Source organism: Rhipicephalus sanguineus, chromosome 5 (assembly GCF_013339695.2).
Source record: "Rhipicephalus sanguineus isolate Rsan-2018 chromosome 5, BIME_Rsan_1.4, whole genome shotgun sequence".
NCBI lineage: Eukaryota > Metazoa > Arthropoda > Arachnida > Ixodida > Ixodidae > Rhipicephalus > Rhipicephalus sanguineus.
The window spans coordinates 35894673-35920839 of NC_051180.1; the positions used below are offsets into that span (position 1 = coordinate 35894673).

Here is a 26167-nt window from a genome sequence, read left to right on the forward strand (position 1 = left end):
TTCAAATTCCGCGCCAAGGGGTCAACGAAAGCCGGTTTGGAATTGTTTTTGTGGAAACACATGATCTCTGAGACAATGTAGAGGATCGGTTACGCTCTCGCAACGATAACAGGATAGTTCTGAGCAACCAATCACGAAAAAGGAAAAAGCGGGTTTCGCACTATTTAAATGGATTACACATTTTTTCAGCCAGCCGACGAACACACATGAGAACTCACGTGGTAAGGTCACGTGACCTTAAGGCACGACCTCTGTCCCATAATGCTTTGCGCCGCATTCTGGTGGTGGCTGTTCGCACAGTTGCGCGAACTCCCTGTGATGATGTGCTTTCTTTCCGTAGAAATTGGATTAGGAAGCCTTTAAGCAGGTAGTACTCCTTGCATAAGCCTGCATCGTCGGCTAATTGATTTATGCGGCCACTTCTTGTGTTGGCCGAAGTGATCAGGATGCCGCAAAGAAGTTAGTTGCGTGACGGACAACGGGGGGACTCGCGCAAATTTCTCGGCTATCACCACACCCAGAGGAGTAAAGGAAGCTTGAGAGTACGGCGGTGAGGGTTGATTGGGTATCTGTGACGAGGTGTTCAGAACTAGGGTTTGTTTTTTTTTTCTGTTTTCCTCATTTCTCCGAAAGGCTGGAGCACTTTGTGGATTGTCCGGCGAACGCCTGTTGTGACTGTGGCACCACGGAGTCGTCGGAGTGACAAACTGGACGGCGGGTGTTCAGAGGAGTCCGCGATCATGATGGCGTGTTGCATTAGTGAAGAAGCGAAAGAACAGAGAAGAATCAATCAAGAGATCGAGCGACAACTACGAAAGGATAAGCGTGATGCCCGGCGGGAGCTCAAGCTCCTGCTGCTCGGTAAGTAGCACGAATTGCATGCTGCGCACGGATAAACTACACTCGGAAATTACATGACAGGCTCTGTGTATGGGGCGGCCATGTTGGTTTAGGCCTAAACGCTGGCCGGTACTAAGCCTATTACGGTGCCTCAAGCACTAAAAATCTCCTTAAACTTTGCGACTGATCCCAGCGCGTTTCGAATGGAGCCGTTTGAAGCAGCACCGCACACGTGTGAAGCGTAGCGGAGCCCTACTAAGTGAAGCACTGTACTGTACCGGTACGCTAGCGCCTTGTAGTACAGCCGACAGCCAGAAACGCTGCGCCGGCTGCAGCGCTCGCGAGAATGAGTATTTTTGTTCTATTACGGCGCTTCTTAGATCTATTGAGGGGCACAGAGGCTGAATAGCAGTGCTTTGACTCCGATCGCCTTGGCGTATACGAGAACACGTCCTGTAAACTACGCGCAGCGGTCACACCTCCGATGCGATTCGTTCACAGCTCATTTCAGTTTGGCACTGATCTTTTTTCCGCTTGCGCATTGCGCGATTGTATGGCACCACTGTCCCGAAGAAGGCTGACGCGCCGGTTGCACCTAGAAATACACTCGCTAGCGTGCGATCTGCCTCATTTCCGCGAACGTCGGCGTGTATTGGACTATGCGCCGGTTGCCCAATTACGAAGCAGTGCAACCAGCGAAATCGGTTTACGTGCATTTCGACGGGGCGTCGCTATTTTTGGGCCGAAATCCCTTCCTTGCGCCGGGCAGCGCACGTGGGAGCGATGATATTCTTTTCTTTTTGTGTGTGTGTACGTTTCGAGAAAAAGCGCACGAGCCGGCCACTGAAGTAGGCGTGGTGGGGGCAGGCGGCGTCTTGGCAAGGCACGATCTCGTAAACAGCGCCGTTCGCACAGCGCGAGCCGGACGTTAGTCAAAAAAGAAAACAAGGCGTAAAAGACGCAGCGTTGATCCGTGAGATCAGAAGGTGTACACAAGACGGCGAATACGCGACCTGAAAAGCTTCTGCGAGAACGTTTTTCTTTTGATCGCTTCTTGGCCTGTACTTTCCTCGTGATTGTAGGGGCGTAGTACAGGCTGTCAAAGCGTAGAGACTTGACCATACTCTGTGGTAGCGGCGCTGTGATCGTCGCCGTTAGGAAGCGCATAGCCATAAGGCACGTTCGAGTATAAACTAAAAACGATGCAAAAGTCCATATGCGTCCATAGACATTTGATTGCGTGGCTACGTGTGCTGGCATTTCGTTTTGTGTCCGCACTAGGCATTATCTCGCATATTTGTGGCGGAAGGTGGCCGTGCTTATTTGTTTTGCCGATTAGTCATATCCTGTTTGCTACTGTGATCTTGTCAAGCGATGGCAGCCAGTGCTCTTCGAAAAAAAGTTAGCCAGTTGGAATACATAAGGCATTACTCTGTTTAGCAATTAATGTACTAGGCTTTTCACAAGTGCAGCACACCTTGGATCAGCCAGATTTATCATTTTTTGCATGCGTTGAACTTTAGACATCTGAAATGCACATTAAAAAAAGGACACATCTGTATACTGCACGTAAAAGAAATGAGATTGAACTATCTTTTGTTTTGTGGTTTCGGTTTCAGATGCTGTTTTTAATATGCTGCATAGGTCACATATCCTGAAGCACAGCAGCATTGTGCTAAAGCTGCAGTACACTGTTCTTTGTGCTCATGTGTTGCTGCTCATGTTCCCATTTCACAGGCAATCCAGGGAGGGCTGGGAAACTTGTTTGTACAGTGCTGTGGTTGTGAACAATAGGAGTTCGCAAGTGGGCAGGAAATTGTGAAGCATTGCGAAGAGCCACACAATGCTCTGAGGTGTCAACCATTTGGCTGCCACTGTTTGTTTGCTTTAAAGTTTTTGTAACAAGAACGTCTGCTGCACCTCGAAAGTATGCTAATGCTGAGCATCACACAAATAGTGCTTTTTTCTTTTTCTAGCAAGCTCCAGGTTTCACATAAGGTTGGGATACGGAAATCCCAAGTTCTGTTCGCTTTATCATCATTCATTGGGGCATATCTGCCATGCATATTACCTTGTCTGTTTCTCTAGGCCTGTCATCTGCACTCTTTGGTCATAATGAATGAGAGCCAGATGCCCAGCTTGGAACCATTGTGCATATCTGGCTTGCTTATGCCTTTACAGACTCTTGAAGTGCAGTTTGGGCTGTCTGTTGTACAGTGAACAGCACTTGAAACTTGCTTACATTAGTTTACTCAGGGTTCAGCTGTATACCAGAACTTGGGTTCACCGAGAGTGCCACTTTCTCAGTAGTTTGAGCACGGTGTCACATCAGCTATCTTTCACTGGATGGCATACAGAAGCTGAGGAGCAGGCATAGAGTGGCCACAGTGAACAGTGGTTCTCCGTGCTGTAGGAACAACAGTTATAATATGACTGGCAATGTGGTGCCATTGGCTTCCACTTATTGCATTGCATCTCAACTACATACGAAAGGCTGTGGCTCAACACACCGTGTACAATATTTCACAGTTGGCACGCGGTGCTGTCAAAGCTAGAACGAAATTTCACTGTTAGCACTCGCAGCCTAAAAATAAAGTGCATCGGTCAATACGGTTGGCAGAGCACGCAGATATGACTTGACACTAACCCGATGCATTACAGCTGTAGTTCATGAATACAGCATACGCTCGTTAAAACAAAGGGACGCTTAAAGTTAGTTTATTCATTGGACATTTCTTTTTAGCAGGTATGATCTACAGCACTAGGAACTCGCACTCTGAAATAACCATGATGCAATAAAGGAAGAATTTAAACCTAAACACAGGTTATAAAAGGTTAGATTTGCTTGATACAAAATGCTGTGTTATGCGCTTATGTAATGTATACTTGTCCCACCATGCACATCTACACTTTCAGAAAAGCTCACAATTTCACCAAGCTCGCAGAAAAAATGGTTTTTTTCAAAGTTGTTGAAAATTATGCCATAATTATTCTGGGCATTGACAGCTGTGTTGTGCAATGCCTGTTAACAAGTCTTCTATGAATTATCCTTTGCCTGACTGCCAACCTGCAAACTGAGTTCACAGCTGACGATGTCATGATGATGCTTTTACAGCTGTGTGCTTTTTTTGTAGTTGCCAAAGGATATAGCCAGAGACTTAGCCTAAACTCCTCAATGATATTTGTTGCCGACCCTGCAAAATGTCATTGCCATTGTTACAAAACTTTGAATGCCTAAGGAAACGACGCATGCTTTCTAATGTAACTAGCCAGCAGCTTAAACGTTGTGCTCAAGGATAATGGTCTGATTTCTGGCCATGGTGGCTGCATCTTGATGGGGGAATGCAAGAACACCCGTGTACTTAGGATTTGTCGCACGTTAAAGAAACTCGCGTAGTCAAAATTAACTCAGTCTACCTTTACGGTGTGCCTCGTAATCATATAGTTGTGGCACCTGAAATGCAGGCTATATGTATAGTACTAGATCAATCACATACTTCAAGGTCTTGCCGTTTGGAGCCTCTAGCCTTGCGTTGTGAGCAGGCTTTTATTTTTTCATTAGTTGAACAGGAAACAAACTAAAAGTCGAAGTACTGTCACCTAATCGCAAAATGTGGCTTATCCAGGTATGTGCTCACAGGAGTCGGCTGTGTATTAAGGGGACGCCAAAATGAAATATTAGACTTGTTTAGACCATTCAGTTATTCCTTTAGTACTCTGCTGCGCTAGATACGGATGAAAAAATTTCGAGACCAATGAACACACAGTGAAGGAAAACGCATCAAAAGAGCTGTCGTAAATTCGTAATCATAGGTTTATTATTACAAGAAAAAATGTTTTTAAAAAGAGTTCCATATCTTGTATTTCACAACGAAGCTTCAACGCCTGTCTGCCAATGCGTTTTAGCACATTTTGGATGCCTTGGCATAATAGAAGTTCATAAAACTTGCTATGTAAAGTATCTAGTTTGTAACACAATGTAACCAGTTTTTACCATTAGAGGGATCTTATGGTGACAGTGGTGTTCTTGGTATTGTGAGAGGCTGCTTATGAAAGCGAGACGATTTTTATCTTTAGCGCCCCTTCATAGACAGCAGATTGGCAAGCATTTGAGGGACACTAAAGGCAAATAACAATTTGTGTTTGAGCGAAACCCCATGTATGATATCTAAAACGACAATATTATCAACAGCAGTGCCCTACTTACTGAGAAATTAAGGTAAATGAATCGCACGACGTGCGCCACGAGTGGGACATTTTGGAAATGATCCTGATGACGTGAGAGCCTCCGACTATAATTAATCACTAGTAATCAAGCTAGCTGCAATAAAAAAAGAACCTTCCGTGCATCAAGAGACGTAATAAAATATTGTATTTGTTTGTTTCTGTTTGATTTGTGGAAAAAAAGAACCTCTTTGGCATTGCCATGGGGAACGGCGTGCGTGGTTCAAAGGTTCCGTTTTCGCAAAACTGCGCTTTGCCCGGCGCTCGGTTACGCGGTCGCGTTTCAGTGGTAGTTTCAGTATCGTGTACTGCCACGTGTGTTTTGCACGATCGTGAAAGTTGCTCTGACAGAAAGTTCGACAAAATGCCGCATGTTGCTGGATGCCCGGATGGTGCACGCCGCCCTGCAGTAAAGGCGGGCAATGTTGGGCACTGCAACAGTGACGTCAGAAAGACCACTTTCAGGCGGGTGATTTGAAGTGCGCTAACGCGATGCGGACCACTAAAACGTGATTTCATTTCAAAATAAGCACTTCCTTGGCACAAAAGTAGCACTACGAGGTTTCTGCACCGCTATTTCAACAATCAACTTCGACTTTATATTTGCCTTTAGTGTCCCTTTAAATAGCATGTGTGCATGATGTTACATTATGCGCAGATCAGCCGTGTGCTGCCCACATTTGCAACCAGAACATGGTATGTGACATATTGCAACCAAACGGAATGAAAACATGATGTGCGGAAGTACTGAAGCCCAGTAAAATCTTTTAAATAGGGGTCGCTAATCTAAACCACTTGGTCATCAAATGCCTGGATTGATAGACTTGCATAACCACACTACTTGTATAGCTTCTGCAGCAGTGTACGCTTGATGGTAATTTCAGTATAGCATAATTTCTTTCATGCAATTAAGTGTTTGGTTTCTTTGTTTTTGTTCCATAGCAGTCGTTGCTGTTTAGCATGCCTGCGTAATTTTCTGTTGTGTTGACATCCCTGTATCATGTGCAGGCACAGGCGAGTCTGGAAAAAGCACCTTCATCAAGCAGATGCGAATTATCCATGGCCATGGCTATAATGATGAAGACAAGAAAGGCTTCATCAAGCTTGTCTATCAAAACATTTTTATGGCCATGCAAAGCATGATCAAGGCAAGGGAAATGCTGAAGATCCCTTTCCGTTCTCCAGAGAACCAGGTGAGATAATGAGACTGATAAAATATGTGGGTGTGGTTTGTACACTACTTGTGCAAGGAGAAAGGGATCACCTTACATTTCTAGTAATGGTGTAGTCCATTATGGGCACTTGTTACATGTAAAAAATTTTGGTACTTGTCACTCTTTCTTGTTCTTGTCAGCCTTTTTATATGGGCTTTTGAATTCACCCTGTGTGTGTGCATGTGTATGACTGCTGACGAATCAGTCACATGATGTATAGTGCACCTTGGATCACTTCTCACTTTGCATTAAAATAGTAATGAAAAGTACACAGTACATATGACCTACTCATGCTCTCTACATTCCTTCATAACGCATGAGGAATGAAGCAAACATGGAATGCTGTGCGTGTTCGTTCGTAGTTGAGCTAACAGCTTGAGCTACGCATTTGCTTTTCACATTTCATTTCAAATGGAGCCTTTGACTGAATTGTAGACATGGTTTTCCTTTTGAAGATAACGTACGTTGACAACTTCCTGCCGTCTGCCGTGATAGCCAGCATTAAAACGCTGCTTCTTGACGCCTGTCATTTTAGCGAGTGCGCTGTGTTTTCCTCTCTTATTGATGGTCCTGCTCATCGACATGTCGAAATTGATACGCGTCTGGTCCGTGTTCCCGATTTACGAGAGAAGAAACTCTCGGTCCCACCACAGGCGTATCACAAACTTGTGAACGTCCACTACCTTTTCTTCGTAGCAACGAGGCAGTCGCTGACAAAGTGATGTGCACCTCCTCAAGCACAGTCCGTTGCGCCGCATCAAGCATGTCGTCCACTCATTACTCGCTTTGAAAGCGGTAGTCACGAGGCCATGCTTCGTGGCTGTGGCTCGTGCATGCATCCTGATCATTTTGTGCGAAACGACACAGCCTTCCTTCCGCAGGTCCCAGACATATTTAAGACCTCTTCTTCCACAGCAGGAAACATTCCGGTCTTCGGTCCCCTAAAGGCACGCCGCTCCCTATTCGCAACGCGCAGCTTGTCATGCTGCTTCCGCCACTAACACACACGGACTTCGTCAATTCCGAAATACCTACCGGCAGCACTATTCCTGTGCTCAAGAGCGTACTCTACCACCTGTAGTTTGAAACCAGCCGTGTAGCTAGCATTTCAGCCCATTGTCCACGGCAAAACGCAAGACAGGCTAAAAACAAACTCACAGTGGAGTGGGAAGGGCTGGCGGGACCAAAAAAAAGTTGGGCTAGAATGGCTAGAACGCTAGAACACCCGTCGCTATCTGGCATCGTTTAGATTGGCTGTCCCACCCGGCCTCGGAAACTCCGCCGCCTCGATGGTAGATGGCACTATCTTCTGCAAGCTGTCTCCGCGTACTCCCGCCCCCGGTTGTTGCCGGCTCCTTAATGTTTCGTATATGCAGAAAGCGACCATTGGCTGGCGTTTGCAGTTTCGTGACCTTCGCTCGCTGTGATGTCTTTATCGCACGGATGCTTAAAAAACAAGTAGTACAAGAAGAGAGATGTGCAACACACAGAAAGCAAAACAAAAGAACGGAGCATGGTAGCGGGCGAAGGGGAGGGGGGGAGCAAACTAAGGGTGGTCGGCATAATAAAAAATAAAAGAAAGATCAACGGTCGAGGAGGCACCATGGGTCTGTTCGCGGGACTGCAGCGGATGAAAGTAGGGGTTGCGTTTATTATGCAGGAGAAAAAAAAAAGCATATTTTGACAACTAAAGTTAGGAGAGCGTTGTTTATATGCGAGTGTGTTCATTACGCGAGCAAATACGGTATATGCTGCACCTTGCGACATTGACATCATACAATGCGACCTCAAGGGGAACCCCTGGGACCCTAAAAGCTCGGGGACCCCCTGGGACCCCGAGCTCTGAAAAGCCCAGCTAAATTATGATTTCATAGTCACCATTGCGCTTGCGCCAGCATACTATTCAGTGGCTGCTTGCGAGTCCGTGCCCACGAGGATTGTAAGGAAGCCTCAAGAAAGGCTTTGCCACCAGGTGACGATGACAATGACTGCAACAACATCGCGCTGCACATGCCACATGCCAAAGTCCATGCAGGCAGTGCAGAAGTGCATCACAGTTCTGTGTGCCGTTTCACATGCTTGATGGCATTAGTTGCACACAGCAGCTTGTCGTTCTTGGAGCTCTCCAAAACCGAAAGTGAGCCTGGTCGGTAATAAACAGACTGTAATTAAGTCTGTTGCGCGCTGCAGCAAGCGATGTGCCGTGTTATGGCTAACAGACATCCAGCAACATATTGCAGCAAAAAAACGCCACACCAAAATTTTTGTGTTGGTACACCTTTAAGCTAGTCAATTGGCAGGTATGGCAATGCAGAAAGCCTGGTTTGTGATTATAGAGGGCAACATTGCTGGATTGTCTCTTTAGCCACGTCTCAGTGTTTACAAACTGCAGAACTTGTGCTGATCTTGCTTTATATCAAGAAACTTTGATTGGTGAAAATTATTTTTGAGCTATTCTTATTGCATTCCTCTGGCATGTGGTGCAGCCTGCTTAGAAAGTACTAAAGAACACTTCATGTTTGGGCTGAGGTGCCAGGATTGTGCAGTGGCACAGTTGTTGAAAACACAATACTATGTTTGGAATTCATTGTTTTAAAAAAATGTAATTGCTGTGCTGTTTACCCCAGTCACCACTTAGAAGTCCTCTTGCATGTCGCTACAAAAGAGCATCATTCTTAGCCACGGATTCGGAATTCCAGTTCCAAGAGTCTGCTTTGGAAATCTGGTCGATTGGGACGTAATGTAATTGCAGAATGCTGATCACTTGGTCGTGACTGGAAATGCTCAATTGTGATGGTCTTGATCAATGAGGGACTTGACGTGCTGTGATTAGTGATGGCAAAAGCTGTCCAGGACAATGGCTTTCCCCTGTAACGTGACACTGAAGCACTTTGGAACTGTGCTTAATGATCTGGTGTTATACAGTAGTGAAGCTGATGCAATCGTCAATAGGACAGCATTTAGTATCATCTAGGAGCAACCTACTGAACTACCGGTACACAAGTGATGCGTAATCACATTCTTTTCGACAATTTTTCCACTTTGGGTGATGCGGTGGTGTTGCATTAACAACCATGTAGGTGCTACCGTGGTTTACAAGGTTACCTTGATACTGTAATGCCATTGAACTTCATTTCTGATAAGTTACTTATTGAATAAACGTGGTAGTCAGGCGCCTCAATGTTTTGACTGTAAAAGAGGCTTATTTAAATTAAGGTAGAGGCATTCACTGCCAGTGGTACCGTCAACTGCATGCAGTATTGAGATGTGCCCCATAAAAATTACTTATGCCTTCTAAAGAAGAATTTTAAGGGGGGACGCGGTGATCAAATCGCCAGAATTGCCAAAAAAATCAATTTTTGGAAAACACTCGTTTAACACCTGTGCACTCTTATTTAAGCAATATCTAAACGATTGCGCTGAAAACACACAAAGAAGCCCAAAATCGCGCTAAAACAGCGTAATTCACGGCGTCGTATCTCGTCTTTTCTAGCACCGAGCGCCGCCATTTTGCCATCGTTTCAAAGCTCAAAGTTACGCCTTTCCATTCCCGCCATTCTTGCTTGCAATCACCACATAGAAAATGAGCAGACAGAAAAATCGGAGGGCATTTTTACGAACCTTGCAATGTACGTGGCGCTCGGACCGCCGACAAGGTGTCGGCTCTGCGGCGCGGGTGGGGTTTATTGTGCAAGAAAATGAATCTTTCGGCGTTACTAGTTGATAGGGGTGATCGCAAAGCTTCATCAAACTAATACACCGCTCTTTAGACCGCCTGACGACACGTTTCGCGGCTGCAAAAGTAGCGATACAGTCCAACATGCCCAATCTTTACATGCAGCTTTTTGCACTTGCGTTCCAGAGGGCTGCGCAAAAGCGTCTGCGGTAAATGATAGAGGGTGATAAACTTCCTGAATCAGGCCAAGTTAAGAAGTAGAGGCCCAAAAGATTGCCTCCTGGCAAGGACACCAATTATTACTGTCCTGACACACTTTAGTATAGGGTCAACTGCAACCAAAACTTTGTTGTCCATTTTCTCAAAAGAGTGTTTTGTGCCTGCCACTTCGCTTGTGGAAAAAATTGCATGACTATGGCATGGCCGATTTTTATGTTGTTTGTATTACTGTAATCCATAGACTGTGCTGTACTTCAACACAGTCTTGGAATTTTTGTTTAGACTCATTAATTTCTTGTTTTATAATTACTGCATGGCACGATTAGCTGAGACACAGGCATTTGCACGTATTGTTCAGCAGAAAATTATTAGGGCTGTAAAAAATATCGTATTAAGGCTGTAAATCAATATTAGGGCTGGAAAAAGGTGTCATTAAGTACAAGCAGTGTGTGAGAAAATATACAAAGTAGTTTCAGCCTCCTAGCATAATTCATAAGTGTGCCAGGCTTTCCACAAGCAAGAAACTTGTGAATTTTTATAAAATAAAATCTAGTAAAGATATTTTCATGAAAATTTAAATTTGTCTTTTTAGGATAATTTGAATTACGTGTACCAGATTTCATCCACCTAGGCCAAGAAACTAAAAAGTTACAAACGATCCCCGCAACCCCCCTTAAAGTGATGCATTTTTATACCCCTGTCACACAGGGCAAGTTAAGCGCACTTTGAGGGAGTACACTTAGCCGCTAGTGCCATTTGCCCACTGTCACACAGGAACGCTTAGTGACACTCACTGCAAAGTACACTTGCCGGCAAGTGCGTTCGCCAAACTCACTTCGCTGCGACGGAGTGTGTAGCCTCGGTAGCAGCGAATTGCAAATGAATACGCTAATGCAAAACGCGGCGATCATGGTATTTTTAAACATAAGTTCTTGTTATTAGGAATACTGCCATGTATTCAAACAAACCATACTACAACAAAAAACCTCGCTACACTCGCCCTCGGGCAGTTTGCGGTCACGTCCGCTAGGGGGATGCGGGAGCACATGCCGTGCAATGGCCGCGTTCATCGCGTTGTTTACTTTCTTGCACATGTGTAGGTCAGTCATTCTTTAGTCAGTTGCGACGGTGTGTGCCACGGGTGCCACTTCCACGAAGACAACGTGGTCCGACGCAGAGACGCTGGTGCTCATACGCCTTTGGGAGGAGCAAATGAGAGCTGCCAAAACACGCTCCAAACGCCCGTCACCACTACGCTTCCCTTCTGCACCAGAGTCCGCCATTTTTGTTTTCAATTCGTCTTTGATATGACACTGTCTTGTCTCGGCTCGCATGCCCAGCGCAATCCGTGCAATGGCTGCAGCCGCCGCGTTTGTACGTAAATTTTATTTTAAGGGCTGGTTATAGCTGTAACACAGTATTACTTAAGAAACATTGCCTGAAATAACAAATACGTGTTGTGCTACTTCAGTACCCATCGCCATTACAATCATTTCCAAAGTGCACTTCCTTTTCTCGTGTAGCAGCGCGCTGCCAAAGTGCCATTCTGGGGGCGTAAGTGCACTCGCTCAAAATGACACTAAACTTGCCAGTGTGACCGGGGTATTAGTGTAGTGATAGCCGATGTTTTGTAACCAGGTACCTGCAACCGTTTGAGGGGTTCGGCGATTCATGTAAAATATGTATTGCTCTTTTGCTTACTGCTTCTTTTAACTCGCGTTTTAACTATTGCCTTCTTTCGCAGGAGAATGCAAATCTGGTGATGTCTGTAGACTACGAAACAGTCACGACCTTTGAGAAGCCCTACGTGGATGCGATCAAGCAGCTTTGGGGAGATGATGGCATCCAGGAGTGCTACGATAGGCGTCGCGAGTACCAGCTGACAGATTCTGCCAAATAGTGAGTTTGTAATTTGTTTACTGTGGGGTTGAAGATTGCCGCTCCAAAACACATGGACACAGTCACGTCGTCGAGCAGCAAACACGTGGACATTTATTATCTATTTTTACAACGGCGAGCTCGGTAGCAGAGTCTAATGCATAACTAGTAATATGCTAAATAACCAGATACATGATGCCAATACAACGCACAGACAACTTAAAGGGGTCATGAACCACTTTTCCAAGTAATGATCTAATGGCCTCAGTATCGGAGTGTACTGCCTCCCGAATCGATTGCCGCAAAAATTTCTCGAATCCGTCAAGAATCAGCGGAGTTACGGGGGTTTGGCGCACGCTCCCAGCGCTTCCTCTCTTTTCTCGTGCCGACGAGCGCACTGGAAGCTAGACAGGGAGGGATGGCATGGGGGAAAGAAGTTACACCAGCGCGCGTCATGAAACGCGATCGCTCTCCCGCTGTGATTCGCTTGCGCGAGTGCGGCTACCGTGTACTGAGGAGTGCGGCGCCGGCAAGTGGCGGCACCCCGCGGCAAGAAGCGCATCTGATCCGAACGCCGCTCTCGATTTACGTCGGCTATCGGCCAATAAGCATGCTATGTCTCTTGCGACGTACAGCGGACAGACGCCCCGCCCACCGACGAGAGTGAGAACCGGCCTCTGTTTGAAAAGAGGGTGCCTGGGGAAACGGCAACTTCGCGCTCCGCTTGTGGCCATTACGCGGCGCGCACGACTGTAATACTTGGCAGGGCAGATCATAGCCGTGTCAGCTTTCCGCAGGATGTGTTTTTTCAATCAGCCCAAGGGGTGCTTCATGACCCCTTTAATGCACACTGAACAACATAACACATACAACGTACCGCGAATGTAGCGTCGTAGATGTCTGCGACTCGCCGCGAAGAGCCCTTGGGGCTAAGCCACGGAATTGTCCCCACGGGAGACGACTGTCCACAGCCGCTGCCAAACCCCAAAGAGCCTCGCTGCCATTCCCTGCGCGCCAGCCTAACCTCACGGCCACCAAGTCGCGCTCCTGTGCCACCATGTGCCCACAGCGCTATCTCTCACTCAATGACGAAACCAAACATGCTAACTAAGACTAATTCCCCCCGGACGTCGTGTGCCATGCGGCGAAAACAACTTTACATGGGGTGATAGTACCCCCACATTACTTCGGTTATTGTTGTATGGGGAAATATAGAATTTGAGGTAGGAGTTGAAAAAAGAAATGTCACATTTTTTGTGCGCTGCCAACAAAAAGCGGATAGATAATCACTTGTGGGAGGTCCTTTGGGAAATTGGGATTGCGCAAGTCTCCGCTGACCCAAAGGCACCACATTGGCAGTATTTGACGTCACAAAACTAAATCCAAAAGAAGCAAGCTAAGAAAGGTAAAACTGGCACAGTGATTCGTTACTGCTTCCATGTGTGTTGTACTGCTCTGGACAGTGCCTGAGGTTTTCATAGAAAGCCACAGTAGTGGAATGGGTGCAATAGCTTGGTAGGATAGCTTTGCTTGCGCAGATTACAATGCAACAAATCTGCATTTCTTTCTGCTTTCTGCGAGCTGTACAAACACTGTGCAAACGCCCCAGCATCGCATCAAACTGTTAATGCGGTTGGCAGCTTCCCTTGTGTTCTGCAATATCGATATTTTTGTTAATTTAGTGCTTTTGTACTGCCCCATTATTCTGACATTTTTTTTTGCAGCACCCCACGTGTAAAAAAGAATTCGTTAGCAAATGTGCTTTGCAAGGAAGGTCAGTTTTCAATGTAACACAGTAAAATTGCCTATTTTACTTGGTTTTTAAATAGAGTTTTAACTGGATTAAGCGACTATAATGCCAACCTCATTGCCAATATTTATGCCAACAAAACCAACAATGAAGTGAGGTAATTACCGGGCGGTGATTGTTAAGACAAAACCTGCGATCATTGTGGCTACTAAAGTGGGGTTGACCTCTGCACAAGGTAAGGCGATTTCAGGCAAGCAGTGAATGTACACTCAAACCTCATTATAACGAAGTCACATCTGTCACAATAATAACTGTGTTATATCCGAAAACTCGTTATAAACATTTATTTGTAACACTGTATCTATGACAAGACTACTCTTCATTTACTTCATTATAACCAATAATTCGTTATATCCATGTTCGTTATATCGAGGTTTGAGTGTACTTGTGTCTATTTGTAGCTGTGGCATAACGCTGGGCATAATGCCTAGTGAACGGACCATATGCAAACATATGTGCATAGAACAAATTAATGAGATTTTTGAACTTGTCTTGTAGGGTTGCTCATCCTTCAGTCAATCAATGATTTCATACTCCCAATTGGCCAACTTTTAGGCAGCCCCACCAAGCCTGGATTACGTATAGCCATAGGTCGACAAAAAATGTGGAGCTAACTCATACTCGCTCATGAAATATATTTTGCCCTTAGGGCTCACTCAGACTCACCAAAACTTTACTCACTCGGACTCGTACTGGTGGCTTGATCTGAGTCTGAGTGAGTCGAATCATGAGTCCATTAGCAATGGTTGTAATCCAGTAAGGACACTGTTATTGAAGATGACTTGCACGAGATATTTTTATCAATAACTTCCCGTGAAATATTTTGCTGGGGGGAGGTCAAACCCCTCCCCCCCCTCCGTACATAACTCATGCCTCTGTTCAATAGATATTGAGGTGGCGTATGAAGGCTAGTGTTTTGAAGTATGTGTGAGTAGCCGTGAGTATAAACGTGCATCGACATAAGGCTAACAGTAATGCTGAAGTTGAGGTAATGGGACCATAGGTCGGCAAAAAAATGAGCTCACTCAGACTGACTCAAGAAATAAATCTCGCGCTTTGGGCTCGCTCCGACTCAGACCCACCAAAATATTCCTCATCCAGACTCACTGAAATTTCTCGGTACCATACTCACTTGGACTAAAACTTGTGAAAATATTATTCACCCAGACTCACTCAGACTCAGATTCACGGCTCAATCAGAGTCTGAGCGAGTCGACTGATGAGTGAGTTTGCCAACCTATGCATATAGCTGCTTGTGTTGATCTCTTTGAATTGGCAACTGGGTAAAAGCTGTTGTAGTCCAGAAAATGCTGCACTAGTTCCTCTCGTTCTTCTTTTCGTTTGGTTCTAGTTTTCTGTCGCAGCCGAAAGTTCCTTCGCTTACGAGTGCTTTGCATTTGTTACTGCCCTGCAGCTACCTTACAGATGTGGACAGAATAGCTGCCCCAAACTACCTTCCTACGCAACAAGACATCCTTCGGGTACGAGTGCCCACAACAGGCATTATCGAGTACCCATTTGACTTGGACTCCATCATTTTCAGGTAAGCCAAAATTCAGCATTTGCTAGCCATTTGTTCCTCTTGTTCTTTCTTGTGGGGTAGTGTTTATTTTGTGTGCATTGGTTTCAGTGTGTGCTTCTCATGGGGACATGCAAGCTGTGCAAAGGAATACATGCGAAATTGTAGCTTGTGCAGAGGTTGCTTTGAGGTGCTACAAATTTCAGACAGGCACTGAAAACGGAAGGCTTGCCATGTCACTCTCTAACCGGCTTTAGTACCATGCGCTAGCCTCAACCCAAGTTTCTACATTACTTTTTTCTTCCCTTTCATTGCTATGGTCTTAAAATGTAAAAAAAAAGGAGGCCTAATATGACAGGGATGGCACCAGCCTGCTTGCGCTATTTGTGGGAAAGGCAACCTAGATTCTAGTAAAGTCCCAGGAAAATAACTAAAGTACCGTATAAACGCGTGTAAGGGCCGCACTTTTTTTTAAAGAAATGAGGGCCAATTTTCAGGGTGCGGCCCATACACGCGACATTTTTTTTTTTTTAAGTAAAAACGCACCAGTTAGCGAACGAAGAGCGTTTATTGCAGTATACGACATTTCTTGCGACATACGTGCTCAATCATCGTCACTCGGCGAGTCCTCAGACCTGGAGTCCGAGATGAGAAGCGCCGTCACCCCACATGCAGTCATCTTCCGTGCCATCCAAGCTGTTAGATATCCCGGCGACTTTAAAACTTCGGGACACAATGTCCGTCGACACCGAGCTCCACGCAGATGGGATCCACCCAAGTACAGTCGCCAAGGCTAGTCCCTTCACACGCAGCATGTCCGTTGTGAGTGCAAGACCATCATTCCGCACTTCAGTCACATAGCGGAGCAAGTCTTCTTCCAAATCGGGAAACTTGCACTGCTCTCCTCGGAAAGCGCGCTTAGTGCTGTTGGTGTTTCACAAGGCTTCTTTTTGAGCACACCAACGTCGAACACATTTCTCGTCAACGTCGAATTTTCTGCCGGCGGCACGTTTCCCATGCTCGAGAGCATACTCGATCACCTTCAACTTATAGCCAGCAGTGTAGCTATTCAGGTACTTGCCCATCTTGCCAAAACGTGAACGCCGAGTAGAAAACAAGCTAGCACGAAGGTCACCGAACAGTGCAGAAAACTACAGCAAACGGCTGGCTGAACTGCAAAAACCGAACAACGCGAACGCCATGCAAAAGTTGGTGATGCTAATGCCGATATGGATAGCGCCGATAGCGCGTTTGTATAGAGATGTGAGAAGCTAAAGATAAAATCCTGCTTTAACCTTTAGTTGGCAGGTCTATGAATACTAATAAAAAGTTAAAATTTTTAGCCCACTTCACGAACATCTTAACACGAATAAAATCCAAAAATATATATCCATATACTCTAGTGACGATGATGATGGTTGCGTTTCCTTGCGCCATCTATTGACTACGCCTAGAAGCTTACGCGCGCGCGCATTTTGAATACGTATTGGTTGAGGAAAGTGTGGGTGCGGCTCTTACGCGGATTTTTTTTTTTTTTAGAATATGCACTTCAAAAAAAAACGGGGTGCGGCCCTTACACGGGTGCGGCCCTTACATGCGTTTATACGGTAACTCTGTTCATGTCATTGTACAGGCACCTCCCCTCTCATGCGCTTTGTAGACTTAACCCCTCATGAGGAGCTGAGCTCGTCATGAGAAATTGTCTTTTTTTTTTTCCCTTATGACGAGTTGTGCTCGTCATGGTTCTTCAGCAATGTTTCAAGAGGCTTCTGACGAGCCCAGCTCGTCAAATCGTGTTTTCCTTCTGTGATTGGCACTTTTATTGAAGGAGTCTGCACGCTAAACGGCGAAATGCGTGCCTTGCATCTCCAGTGTGTCATAAATGAACATGGTGCAGTGCCGTGCTTTGAATGCTGCCACAAGGATGGTACCGTATTTACTCGATTCTACCGCACCCTCGATTGTAACGCGCACCCGTTTTCCGCGACAAAAAAAAAAGTACAACATCGATTCTAACGCGCACCCATTTTTCGTGAGAGAAATTAACAAAAGAAGTCCGTAGGAGTCCACCTTCGCACATTCAGAACAACAAGTATTTGGGTTTAAGGAACTAAAGTTTCAAAAAAAGAAAACACAGTCAAACGGCGGGCCTTGCTGCTGAAACTCTCACCACTACGGCGGCGATACGAGTCGCGTAATGGATCAGTCTTCGTCGCTGTCTGACAACTCCTTGTCGCTGTCAACGCTCTTCGATTTCGGCAAATCGGCCCTGCTTTTGTCCACAGAAACTTTGTGAAGCTTTGCTGTAAAACAATCTTCTGTTTCTGTTTGTGCCAGTCTCGCACGCATGTTTCGGCAACTCCGAACGACCGCGATGTGGCCCGATTCTCGTCCGTCTCTGCACATGTAATAACTTTTCTTTTAAATGCGACATCGTGGTGCACTCGTCGAGTATTTGGAGTGGACACTTCCATGCCGCCGATGCGAATGCAGAACGGGATGACAAACTCCTCAACACACGTACGAACTGAAACAATGACAGAAATGGCCAAAGCGCATAGGAGGCGGCCATTTTGAAATGCTGATGGCAATACGATAACCAAGTTCTTTTTTTTTTTTGGTATTCGATTCTAACGCGCATGCGATTTTTCGACTCATTTTGCTGAAAAAAAGGTGCGCGTTAGATTCGAGTAAATACGGTAGCCTCATCTAGTTTGTATCGAACTATTGAGGAATAGTGCATTTTGTCCACGGGAAGTCAGATGGAACCCATACTTTCTGGAGTTGAAGAAATTTCTTTTGGAATACCCATCAAATGCCCCAGGTTTGGGTCACTACAGTATAACCTCCTTACAACGGATCTGTTTACAACAGACATGCGGATATTACATACCAATTTGCGGCGTTATGCTGACCTCCGTATTTGTTCCATTGATTGAGCTTCGTTTACAACGGATTCTGGTACAACGGACATTCGGATATAATTGACTAAAATGTCAGGCCAGCAAGGTGGTCAGGACTCCTTTAGAGCGGACTTTTCTACCACGGTCATTAACTTCCGACGTCAAACATTGCTTAGCATACTTTCGGGACGGGAGCAGTGCGCCGCGGATATCGACATACCAATGTAAGAACGAAGGCCGCGGATCTCCGGTCTGTCAACGATCAGCTATGCTTAGCTGTAGCGACAAAAAATCGGCGCGCACCGTGCTTGCGACGCTTTTGTGCATTTTGGGACGCTGACACGCGAAATTGCGAGCAGCTTCCACCGCTTCAAGTGGCCGCTGCGCGGCGAGCTTGGCCGAGGGGTTCGCTGCCGATGTGCAAAATGCCCATCCACGGTTCTGAGGAGCCAGCGGGCGACGAGATTTGTTGCTTGCGACGAAGGACATTGCAGCTTCTTCGCTTTCGCATGTCCACTAGCGCGATGTTCTTGCCCGCAAAGTTCAGATTTGTCTCATACATCGGCACCATGAACGGAGTTAGGCCTAGCCACGACATCGAATAGAAAGCTTGGTTGCGATGTGCGTGGCCGCGGTGCCCGATGTTTCGAAGTACGTTGTGCTCGATTGCGAGTACAAAGAGTTGTCCCGCGATGTCCCGCGATGGTCTTTGTCATAAGCTCCGAAGTGCTGATAAGAAGAACCCCGAACAGCGGGTCCAACGAGTCAACGTTATTAGTCGCACGTCTGCGAGTTTGGCAGCTGCAAGCAGAAGCTCAAAGTGTTCTAAATTATCGTCGACCCGTGAACACAGAACGAGTGCGAACGCATCACTAAGTAGCGCAATTTTCAACAGCCACGACCTCGCCGCACAAGCAGCAGACGACGATCCCGAAGCGAGCATCAGGGCAGAAGCAGCCAAAACATGTGCTGTTTGTACGCTTGTTACTGAATGGAGGAGTCAGCTGAAACGGAGAACTTGAACACGGAGAAATGCTCTTTACGACGAGCCCAAAATGGTGGCACCCGGTTGCGCCGTTGCAGAGCTATAATTTTGAAAAAACGCTTTTTTTTTTTACTATTTCTGCAATTTTCGCCCAGTCGGCAGACGCAAGAAAAATTTTTATAGCACTTCTACTAGTTTTCATTGAAGATATTTAGGAATCAGATAGAAAATGGGCTACAGAAACTGAAAATGCGATTTTCCAAAAATTGCATTTTTTTTTGGTCCCCCGTTGAAAATAAGACCATGTTTGTGACTCGTCTCTCTGGTTATAACAGACCCATTCAGTGTTTGCATGGAAGTCTGTTGTAACAGTACTTGGATTTTACATACTTCCTTTACAACAGAGCAAGATCCTCTTCACTATGAAGGTCTGTTGTAATGAGGTTATACTGTACCAGGCCCCCAGCCGAGGGGGGCCGGTCTAGGGCATGACACAGGTTGAAAGCGCAAAAGACGAAGACAGAGAAGAGGCTTGACACGCACGAGCGCTGACTTGTGTGACAACCTGTGTCATGCCGAACCAACAAGCCCAAACAGCTACCCTAAGGTCTAGGGCCCCGCCCCTCCCAAAATTCTGACCGGGGGGGGGGTTTACTGAAAATACAGTCGACGTCCAATTTCCCGGACCCTCAAGGGACCGCGAAAACATCCGGAAAAACGAATGCACGTGAAAACTCACTTTTTTGGTAGGTATTTTTTGCTGACGGAGAGGGTCACGGTCGGAGTACAAGATTCCCATTGTAGTTCAGCCAATGCATCGTTTAGGTGGCTCTGAAAAGAGCCGTTTATAAAAAAAAAAAGAAAAGACGACGTGGCCAGCGCTATCTCATAGGTCAGCACTCGGGCGCAAAGAAGTTGCTTATTTTCTTTTGCACAGCGTTCCGCTTGCCCGCGATCATGTTTGCCTCAATTTCAGTCAACGTCATGTTGCCGCTGTACACCGATGACAATGTCATCAGTGCTCGCGTCAACTCCGAGCTCGTTGGCTGTGTAGGAGCTGGCTCTTCGTTCTCGGTGTCGGAGTCGTCGAAATCTTCCGTAACTTGACAAATGATTTCGTCATCGGCCAACTCCGCACATAGCTCGAGGTCTATGTCAGCGTCGGCGAAGCCCTCAAAGGTTATCCCGGCTGGAATCGACACGCCGGCAGCGCGCAGATCGTCGAAGGCAACGTCCGCGGATGGCAGTTCGTCACACACTCTGGCCACTTAGGGCGAGACGGCTGTCTCGGCGTCGAGTGTGAAGCCCGCGTGGTGAAAACAGTTCCGCTGAGTCTCTTGCGTAACCGCCTTCCAACGATTCCGCTAGCATGCCGACGGCAGACCTGAGGTCAACAGCTCGACGCTCGACGAAAAGCGCAGCGCGAAACAGCTAGGAACTTGGTGGATGCTGAAGGTCGGGAAACATGATCACTGAAGATAGCACGCAGCAGCAAACGATCAACCGCAGACATGACCGCAGAGCTGGGAGAGCTGACAAAACAACACGTGAACGAACACAATGAGGTTTGGCTTGGGTAAGCTACGGCTGGCAACGGATTGACACGTGCGGTTTCGAGGTTACGGCAGCCGCGGCGCGGTGCGGCGGTGCTGCTGGCCACACCTGCGATGCGAGTATGGTGGGTTCGAGGATATGAAAACAGCCAAAATGGCGGCGTCAGTGGTGACTTTGGGTCGGCGGTTAACAGTAAAAAGTCCGGGAAATCGGATGGCGAAGGCTATACGCGTCCGGAATTTCGGACTTTTTAATTTATTGACTCTATGGGGAACTTGACGGTGCCACAGATGAGTCCGGGAAATCAGGCATCTCCGGAATTTCAGGCGTCTGGGAAATCGGACGTCGACTGCAAATAACGAAAATCTGTCTTTTAAGGCTTTCAGCAAGTGCCCCCCCCCCCCCCCATTCCGAAAAATTTCCTGGCTATGAGGCTGGGTATTACATGACGGTGCGAAATATTATGAATAGAGTTTTTTTAGTAGCCGTAAAACATTTTCGCAAGTTTTTTCTGTTTTGGATATGTTAGTGAAGCATTTCATCTCATAAAAAAAACTTGGCAATTTTGAAACAATTTTTCGTAATTTAATCGGCACTTCAAGGGGCCCTGCAACACTTTTTCAGCATGGTCAGAAAATGCTGCCAATCAGTAGTCGAGGCTTTCGATAACACGCGAGCCAAACATTATAGTGCAGCACGCGGCTTGGGATTTACAATACATTTGCAAAGTCAGCTAAAAACGCTTCCTCTTCTCTCGACAAAAAATGATGCTTACGGCGTCACAGGCAGTTTCCACTCCGTTGGCTGATTTGACATGGCGCACTCGGTAGTTACTGCGGCCGCCACGGGAGGCCGCCACTCGACTGCGTGCATGCGATCACTCTAAAATATGTCACGCATTCGAAGAAAAAAACAAGAAATGTGCTCAAGGTGAGGAGGCGCGCGACGTACCTTCTTCCCCCTTGCCATCCTTCCCTGCTTAGCTTCCAGCGCTTTCGTCAGGGCGAGAGAAGAGAGAAATCAATTACAGCTCTGCTCATACTGGAACTCCGTATGTATTGGACGGATTCCAAAAAGTTTTGAGCCTTTCGATTCGTGAAGCAAAAAGTTTCTTCGGTGAAGCCACTCCATGACGACTTAAAAAAGTGTTGGAGGGCCCCATAAAATGAAGTTAGTTGAGCTGCGAAGCTCGTGGAATGTGGCTCCTGGCCAGAAAGAGGGGCCTGGGCAATTCTTCTGCTAGTGCGCCTGAGGACGCTGCAGTTCTAAGTGGCACAGTGGGAAAGGTCTGCGAAATAAAGAATGTGAAAAAATATGATAAATACGACAGTGTAATGTCTACAGAAGCAGGTGGCATATTTTCGTGGTGTCTGACAGTGTCAAAATGTACGGTGAGTAATTACTGATTAGCAAAAGTACTTGCTCCTGATGACGGCGCCACGGCAAACTCGGTGTCGCTAAAAAATCACTAGTTTTTCGAGCATTACACACTATCTTTTCAGAAGAAGCGCCATCGTGTTTGTCCGCTTCTGGGTTTGTTTACTTGATCGGCTCACGGCGTGTGCTCAACCACACTTGAGTCTGTTGGTGCGGAGGTTCTGCATGCTTCGGTATGCCAACTTGCTGTGCCGGTGGTTGCAAAAATTGGTACAACAGCAGAAATAAGCTGTTTTCACTACAGTGGGAAAAATCTGTAGTCTCCTGGTGGACACCCTTGAGGTGCTGCTGCAGCTGCTAGAAAAGGAGGCTGAGGCGAAGAGACATAGGTGGCGCTACTTTATATATATTTTTCAGGGAGTTTAAATTTTAGGGCTTGCCATTGCCACCTAGTTGTCGTTTACGACAGTTTTTGCTTGACAAGGTGCCCTGCTGAATGTGATGTGAGGTTGATGCCGTAGGATTGCCAGTATCCTGCATAAGCACAAAGAAATGCATGAGCTAGTCTGAATTTCACCACTGCTGCTTCTCTTTCTGCCGAGAATGCCAAGATAAAGTAAAAGGTTGTGAATTCGAAATTGATTTAATGTAAGGGGGTACATCTTGGAACTACCTCTTATTTTTTATTGTCTTCTGCTTCTTTGCTCTGAATGCGATAGCCTCCTCGTCCAGGTGATTTGTTAATATACAAAGGGTGTTCAAAGGAAAGGTACGACATGACACCTTTGGTATAAATGAATACTTCATTCAAAGTACACACTATGTGTCTGATCACAAAGATCCCATTGATGAACGAGCCAGAGGATTCCTCGTTCCCAAAATTCCTGTGGCCGTGACGAGATCCAGTCCTTCACAGCGTCCTTGAGTTTGCCGTCAGAGTTGAAGCGTTTCCCTTTGAGATGTTTTTTTCAGAGGACCAAACACATTAAAATTGCAGGCGATGAATGGTGGCTGGTTTAACACCTTCCACTGTCGGAAATCGGATAACACCCCGCCTCAGTTGTTGAATTTAGCAATGTGAACGCCATCCTGTCCTCACACGCACTGCTGTGTCAGTTGGATGGCGCTCTTTATAAGAGCCTCTGCTCTCTACTGCGGAGACTCCCTACATGTTTCACTACATTCTCCCATAGCGACATAGGCATCTATGACAACGGTCATGTAGTTACGACGTTTCGTACTTTTTCATTTGAACACCCCTTGTAGTTGAAAACCGTCCGAATAGTGCTGGAACAATTACAGTCGCCGACGGATTTTACGGACTCCAAAAATTCGAACTTCATGGATATTTTGGAATTCATTAATGCAAAGTCAAGCTTCCCATAGAACTAATAGATATTTGTGACCAGTTTTCGGACGAATTTATGCCTAAAAGGTTGATTTTTTATACTAAATTACTCTTTTCAAGCCACGCCGCTTGATTTCGAAAGCCACCATGTTGGATTTTCCACTGGCTTGGTAAAGTCTGGCTTTCGGTGGCCAGTTGTGTAGCCCATGAGATTGGGAGCATGCACAATCTTCCGGTTTTGGAGGCCATGCCCGTTCTTCCTTGGCTGACAAAATGCTATAGGGGATACAACTTTTTCTTTTTCAGTCAGCTTATTGTCATCATTGCACTACGTGAATAGATTTCTTTCTTTCTCTGTGTTTGTTATTCCGGTTGTTATTCCGCATGTGGTTGTGCTGGTGGTGTGTCAAGTGTTCTTTTGAGACGCGCGCGACGCGTGTTCTCTGCCGTTGCGGTTGCTCAGTGGTTACGGTGCTCAGCTGCTGACCTGAAACATGCAGGCTGGATCACGCTCGCGTTTCGCTTCTATTGAAGCTCGGTAGGCTTGCGTGCTGCGTGATGTCAGTGTAGGTTAACAAACCCCATTCCTCCACTACCGTGTCGCTAAATCGCCAACCAACCAAGACGTTGTGTGCACCTTTCTGTGTCCGGGTTAAAAATTTGCGTGCTTGGTGTGATGGGGCCACCTTCTGTGCCGCTCGCAACAGTCGGTGGCAGTGATTGCCAATGCGCTGATGTCAGTGTAGCCCAAATACAACCAAATCTACTCGTCTGCAAGCGTAGCACGAAACAGGGCAATATTAGGGAATATTTTTAAGGTTACTCTGATCCAAATAAATTTCATTTTCATGTCTTCACTTTTTCGGACTATTTTGCAGTCCCCGCCACGTCCGAAAATTGGTTGGCGCCCACACAAAGAAAAACAAAAGAAAGAGGCTAGCGTTTGCATGCTGCATGGTTCCTAATAGCTGACAAAATTGATGGGCTGTCAGAAGAAACCTATCACATGACTACAAAATGTTAAGGATAGGTAAATAAGTTGAGATGTTTGCATGTAATGCATTTAAAAGCCTCACGTAAAGGATTACAGCAGGCATGTCCATTTTTTTTTGATGAAGTAAAGCTGAGCCCTAGACATGGTCGATCAACTGTAGTTGAGGGATCCATCTGCTGTTATTTGATTTGCTTTTTCACTGCTGTTATCTGACATTTTCTCATTTTTCTTCTTTACTCTGCTTGTAGAATGGTGGATGTTGGTGGCCAGCGGTCTGAGCGGAGGAAATGGATACACTGTTTTGAGAATGTGACGTCTATTATATTCCTAGTAGCCTTAAGTGAATACGACCAGATCCTATTCGAGTCTGACAATGAGGTAAGCATTCGATCTGCATTCTTTCAAATTTATTGGCCCTTATAAATGTGTTTAGCCTGCTACTGTCAATAATTTTGGCGCAGTCATGTTGAACTTGGTTGTTTTTGTCTGCATTCCTTGGATGGACTGCTGTGGCAAATAACTTTTAGTTGGTTGACGGGTGTTTTGCTTCGAGGATGGCCGCATGTTTTAAAGGGGCCCTGCAACACCTTTCTTAGTTATATTGGAATAGTCTCATTATTGACGTATGACTCTTCACGAGTCATATGCCGCACAAAATTTTCGAATCCGTCAACTCTAAGTGGTGTTAACAAATTATAGAGATCACGTTCCTCAGCTTTCTCCCTCAACTCAACGCCGTGAGCGCGCGGAAAGCTGTGCGGGGCGTGAAGGGAGGGAGGGCGGAGGTGCGAGGAGGCGCCGAAGAGTTACATCAGCGCCGGCGGCATTTTTTTTTTCTTCATTTTTTTCTCTCTGGGGTCTCAGCGTAACCACGTGGTCTGTGGCGCCACTTCCGGTCGGCTTGCGTGGCCGTCATCGAGCGAAGCCCATCGCACCGTGTATTGCGCGTGCTTGAAAACTGCGAGTCGGTTTGGTAATGTTGGGTGTGCACCTTGAACTGCCGTAGTGTTTTCATCGCTCTGCCAACCATGGACGCAAACCTGCGTGCGCGTTTGGAACGAATGACAGCTGAGATGGGTTTCGACCCACAATCCGATACACTGCCTCGTCGCGCTGCTCGCGCTTGAATCGTATTCAACACGGCAAAGCTGCGTGCACCCTTCTCCCAATGGCGGTACTTTGATGCTGTTTGCTCTTCGAATGCGGGCGCACAGCGAGTGCGGGCTGACAACAAAGAACTAAAGACTAGAAGAAAGGATCGTGGGGCATCGGGCCGGCGCGGACCCATCCCCCGGCTGTCTGCAGCTACTGTGAAAATGCGAGTCTAATTGGTTGCTATGTCGCGGTTTCTCGGGAACGTGACACTACGGGGAAGATACGCCGAGGTACGGCTCGATGACATACTGAACAGACAGCGAACGGGACTCTCGCGATACGGCGAACACAGGTATCCTAAACTAGCCGGCGCCAGCATTGTTATCGGAGAAATGCTGCACCGCTGCCTCGGTCGGTCGTGAGAACGTGCCAACGATGCAGTTTCCAGCTGACGAGGCAACACTCGAACGGCTGCCACTCTCAACGGCAGCCGGCGATGGTCAAAAGCACAGAAATATTCACGATTTCAGC

General features: G+C 46.5%; 1 protein-coding gene across 4 annotated transcripts in view; it reads left to right on the plus strand.

Moving 5' to 3' along the window:
- Nucleotides 1-278: 278 nt before the first annotated feature.
- LOC119393505 (guanine nucleotide-binding protein G(q) subunit alpha) overlaps nt 279-26167 on the plus strand; it is a 66139-nt gene continuing 40250 nt past the window's right edge. The window contains exons 1-6 of one of the 4 annotated variants that reach the window (XM_049416264.1): nt 349-367; nt 634-861; nt 6073-6257; nt 11918-12072; nt 15276-15404; nt 24790-24919. In XM_049416264.1, coding sequence (XP_049272221.1) covers nt 741-861; nt 6073-6257; nt 11918-12072; nt 15276-15404; nt 24790-24919 — 720 coding nt within the window. In that variant the 5' untranslated portion in view covers nt 349-367; nt 634-740. Of the gene's footprint in view, nt 862-6072; nt 6258-11917; nt 12073-15275; nt 15405-24789; nt 24920-26167 lie in introns of all 4 variants that reach the window. The other 3 variants (XM_037660565.2, XM_049416263.1, XM_049416265.1) reach the window with 3 other exon arrangements.